General features: G+C 43.4%; 1 protein-coding gene across 1 annotated transcript in view; it reads left to right on the plus strand.

Annotated features, from left to right (window-relative positions):
• LOC119310636 (transient receptor potential channel pyrexia-like) overlaps positions 1-5396 on the plus strand; it is a 25621-nt gene that overhangs the window by 14620 nt on the left and 5605 nt on the right. Inside the window, exon 8 of the mRNA XM_037586312.1 lies at positions 4707-4856. Within this exon, the coding sequence (XP_037442209.1) occupies positions 4707-4856 (150 nt within the window). The remainder of the gene's footprint in view (positions 1-4706; positions 4857-5396) is intronic.

The raw sequence follows: 5396 nt of genomic DNA on the forward strand, positions 1-5396 counted from the left end.
TAGATGTGTATAGTTCCTTTCTGTAGATCTCTATTGTATAAGGGGCTTTTCTGCACTTTACCACATATGTATATGTTCTGGCCTTTGGCCCTTTAGTAAAGCTAGTTACTCATTATCCAACAATTTCCACGTGGTTGTGCACCTGGCCGGCTGCAAGTTAGATCCAAAATGAGGGAGTCATATGAGTCTGCGAGTAGAAAATTTATTATCATAATTCTGAAATCTTACATGAAATTTCATTTATTTATTTTCTTATAAACAGCAAGATAGGTCATCTGATAAATGTGATGCTGATTTGTTTGATAACTCAACGAAATACCTAAGATAACTTGTGAACTAAGGAACTATTGTGTACCATGACCTCTGGTCACAAATAGTTGCTGTTTTGGACATTGAGAAGGCCTCCAAATTGGAACATGAAACTTTGAAACCAGTTTCTTTGTAACGTAATTATGGAATCTAATGCGGATATAATATCTTAGAAGTTTGTTTTGAGAAAAATCTTCACATATAGTTTTCAATTTTGAAATATATTTATAGTTCGAATTTCAAAGGTTTCACTACATGTATGTCCCAAGTTGCATTTCTTGTGACCGGAGGAAGTTCACGTGAAGTTTGCACGTGAAGTTTGCAGAAGTGATTGTGAATTTATGGTTCAGTAAATTCAGTGCAGTCAAATGAGCTTTGTGAGCTTTGCAATGTCCAATTTATGCCAGGTGTTTTGTGTGATGGCTCGTAGTTGTAGCAGAAATATTAAGAGGTGCCTCACATTTGTTTGATCCTAAATGTATAACGACTTAACTCATTGGGGCAGCCTTCAGTAGTGGTCGTCATACTATACCTGTCTGTACTTCTGTTAATTTACCTTTCCCTCGAGTAAAATGTGGTTTTGCTTTATTATTAATAGGGAGGTCAACTACCAATAGAGATTGCTGCACGTAAGAATAGACGGAAAGATGTTGAGATTCTTTTTCCAGTTACATCTCATATTCCGTATGTGCGTGATTGGAGTGTTGACGGGATACTTGCTTATGTCAAATCAGTTCCGAACGAGGAGGTATGAGCTAATTCAAGAATCAATGGCATATCTAAGATTATTATCAGGTCTTAATACATGTATCCGGAGATGTTTCTTTACATTGTAATGGTTGTAGACTTGGCAAACAGACCCAGTTACCTTATCCTACGAGTGAGTCGGTATCTCAGCGTCCTTTTGACTTAGTTCATTCTGATGTTTGGGGTCCCGCTCCCTTTGATTCGAAAGGTGGTCATCGCTACTATGTTTTGTTTATTGATGATTTCTCCCGCTACACTTGGCTCTACTTCATGAAATCTCGTAGCAAGGTTCTCTCTATATACAAATGTTTTGTTGCCATGGTTCACACCCAGTTTTCCACGCCTATTCGCATTTTTCGTGCTGACTCCGCTGGAGAATTTATCTCCCAGCTGTTGCGTGGTTTTCTAGCGGAACAGGGCACTCTTGCCCAGTTCTCTTGTCCTGGTGCTCATGCTCAGAATGGCGTTGCCGAACGAAAGCATCGTCATCTGCTTGAGATGGCTCGTGCGCTGATGATTGCCGCTTCCCTTCCACCTCACTTTTGGGCTGAGGCTGTTTCTGCATCCACCTATCTCATCAACATTCAGCCCTCGACTGCTCTGCAGGGTGGTATTTCTATGGAGTGTCTCACTGGTCGTTCTCCTGACTACTCATCTCTTCATATGTTTGGTTGTGTGTGCTATGTCCTTTTTGCCCCGCGAGAACGTACCAAACTGACTGCTCAGTCAGTTGATTGTGTTTACCTTGGCTACAGTGATGAGCACAAGGGCTATCACGGTTGGGATCCTGTTGGGCGTCGCTTGCGCATCTCACGTGATGTGACTTTTGACGAGTCTCGCTCTTACTATCCGCGGCCTTCTTCCTCGAGCTTCTTTGTGGACAATATCTCTTTCCTTCTCCTTCCCGATACACCCTGCTATGTGCCACCTGTTTCACCTCTTCCTCCGGCACCCTTCATTCACCCTCCTTCACCACCGACACCCTCTTCCCCATCCTCCTCCTCCACCTCTCCACCATCATCTCCAGTTCGTCGCCCTCTCTCACCTTTTCCTCTCCACTATACTCGTCGCCCTCGTACTGAGGAAGCTTCCCCTGATATCCCGTCCACCTCTGGTGTACCTCCATCCACGCCTCCCCCAGTTCACAACCTCCATGCTCGGCCTCGCCCCCCACCTGATCGCTATTCTCCTGATCGGTACGGTCTCTCCGTCCTTGCTGAGCCCACTTCCTATCGGACTGCCATGACTCAGCCTGAATGGCAGCTTGCGATGGCCGAAGAGCTTGCTGCCCTTGAGCGCTTTGGCACATGGGATCTGGTTTCCCTCCCTTCCGGTGTTCGTCCCATCACTTGCAAGTGGGTCTACAAGGTTAAGACTCGCTCCGATGGTTCACTTGAGCGTTACAAAGCTCGTCTTGTGGCCCGTGGTTTTCAACAGGAGCAGGGCCGCGATTATGATGAGACATTCGCTCCTGTGGCCCACATGACCACTGTCCGCACTCTCCTTGCTGTGGCTTCTGTTCGTCATTGGTCCATCTCAACTTGACGTTCAGAATGCTTTTCTCAATGGTGAGTTGCGTGAGGAGGTTTATATGCAGCCACCACCGGGGTACTATGCTCCTGATGGTATGGTCTGTCGACTTCGCCGCTCCCTCTATGGCCTTAAACAGGCACCTCGTGCCTGGTTCGAGCGATTTGCCTCTGTGGTGACTGTCGCTGGGTTATTGCCCAGTGATCATGATCCTGCGTTGTTTGTTCACACGTCTGCTCGTGGTCGGACTCTTATCCTTCTCTATGTTGATGACATGATCATCACTGGTGACGACTCTGACTACATTGCCTTTGTTAAGGCTCGCCTTCGTGATCAGTTCCTCATGAGTGATCTTGGTCCTCTTCGATATTTTCTTGGGATTGAGATCTCCTCGACCCCTGATGGATTCTACATCTCCCAAGAAAAATATATTCAGGATCTTCTTACTCGCGCTGCTCTTGGTGATGAGCGCACAGTTGTGACTCCTATGGAGCTCAACGTTCAGCTTCGTGCCTCGGATGGTGATCCTCTCTCTAATCCCACTCGCTATCGTCACCTTGTTGGCAGTCTTGTCTACCTTGCTGTTACGCGTCCTGACATCTCCTATCCTATCCACATCCTGAGTCAGTTTGTTTCAGCTCCCACCTCTGTCCACTATAGTCACCTCCTCCGTGTTTTATGATATCTTCGTGGCACGATCTCTCAGCGACTTTTCTTTCCCCGCTCCAGCTCCCTTGAGCTCCAGGCCTACTCTGATGCTACCTGGGCTAGTGATCCCTCTGATCGACGCTCGTTGTCTGCTTACTGTGTCTTTCTTGGTGGCTCTCTTATTGCCTGGAAGACAAAGAAACAGACTGCAGTTTCTCGCTTGAGTACAGAGGCTGAGTTGCGCGCCATGGCCATGTTGACGGCTGAGGTGATCTGGTTACGGTGGTTACTTGAGGATTTTGGTGTGTCTGCTACTACCTCGACTCCCTTACTGTCAGACAGTACCGGTGCTATCAGTATTGCGCGTGACCAGGTGAAGCATGAGCTCACCAAGCACATTGGTGTGGATGCCCACTTTGTGCGGGCTGCGGTGCAGGATCAGACTCTCGCTCTTCACTATGTGCCCTCTGAGTTACAGTTGGCAGACTTCTTCACGAAGGCACAAACTCGAGCGCAGCACAGTTTTCTTCTCTCCAAACTCAGTGTTGTTGATCCACCATGAGTTTGAGGGGGGGTGTTAGATGTGTATAGTTCCTTTCTGTAGATCTCTATTGTATAAGGGGCTTTTCTGCACTTTACCACATATGTATATGTTCTGGCCTTTGGCCCTTCAGTAAAGCTAGTTGCTCATTATCCAACAATTTCCAAGTGGTTGTGCACCTGGCCGGCTGCAAGTTAGATCCAAAATGAGGGAGTCATATGAGTCTGCGAGTAGAAAATTTATTATCATAATTCTGAAATCTTACATGAAATTTCATTTATTTATTTTCTTATAAACAGCAAGATAGGTCATCTGATAAATGTGATGCTGATTTGTTTGATAACTCAACGAAATACCTAAGATAACTTGTGAACTAAGGAACTCTTGTGTACCATGACCTCTGGTCACAAATAGTTGCTGTTTTGGACATTGAGAAGGCCTCCAAATTGGAACATGAAACTTTGAAACCAGTTTCTTTGTAACGTAATTATGGAATCTAATACGGATATAATATCTCAGAAGTTTGTTTTGAGAAAAATCTTCACATATAGTTTTCAATTTTGAAATATATTTATAGTTCGAATTTCAAAGGTTTCACTACATGTATGTCCCAAGTTGCATTTCTTGTGACCGAAGGAAGTTCACGTGAAGTTTGCAGAAGTGATTGTGAATTTATGGTTCAGTAAATTCAGTGCAGTCAAATGAGCTTTGTGAGCTTTGCAATGTCCAATTTATGCAAGGTGTTTTGTGTGATGGCTCGTAGTTGTAGCAGAAATATTAAGAGGTGCCTCACATTTGTTTGATCCTAAATGTATAACGACTTAACTCATTGGGGCAGCCTTCAGTAGTGGTCGTCATACTATACCTGTCTGTACTTCTGTTAATTTACCTTTCCCTCGAGTAAAATGTGGTTTTGCTTTATTATTAATAGGGAGGTCAACTGCCAATAGAGATTGCTGCACGTAAGAATAGACGGAAAGATGTTGAGATTCTTTTTCCAGTTACATCTCATATTCCGTATGTGCGTGATTGGAGTGTTGATGGGATACTTGCTTATGTCAAATCAGTTCCGAAGGAGGAGGTATGAGCTAATTCAAGAATAAATGGCATATCTAAGATTATTATCATGTCTTAATACATGCACTAGAGCGTTTTCTACTTTTTAGAATCTTCAATGCATCTCCTAACTTGAAGCAAGTATTTTAAAATTAAAACGCATGTTTGTCAACTGCACTTTGAACGACACTAATTCAATTGGATTATTGGAATATCAAGCAGTTAACTCATCCAAACATTTATGTCCATAGGACTGACCAGATGAATGCCAAATTGACATAAGCTTTCTCTGTTAAAAAGCTGTATTTCTTTTAATCTTCAATTTTTGTTTTCAGCTGTTTGAAAGGGTTTCCTTCCATTGACACGTCAAGTTTTTTTCAATCAATAGTGTTGATCGCATTATGGATTAAATTTTACCGGTGAAAAAAAAGATGAGACAAATGTTTGCCCTACCTTACTTCAAGTATCCTTGTGTTTTCTTTTCCCACTTAATCTTACATATAATTACTAATCTGAAAGTACTGAATTGACATACGCACTAAGGAGCATTGCATATATATATATA

This window comes from Triticum dicoccoides, chromosome 5B, assembly GCF_002162155.2.
Source record: "Triticum dicoccoides isolate Atlit2015 ecotype Zavitan chromosome 5B, WEW_v2.0, whole genome shotgun sequence".
In the NCBI taxonomy this organism is placed as follows: domain Eukaryota; kingdom Viridiplantae; phylum Streptophyta; class Magnoliopsida; order Poales; family Poaceae; genus Triticum; species Triticum dicoccoides.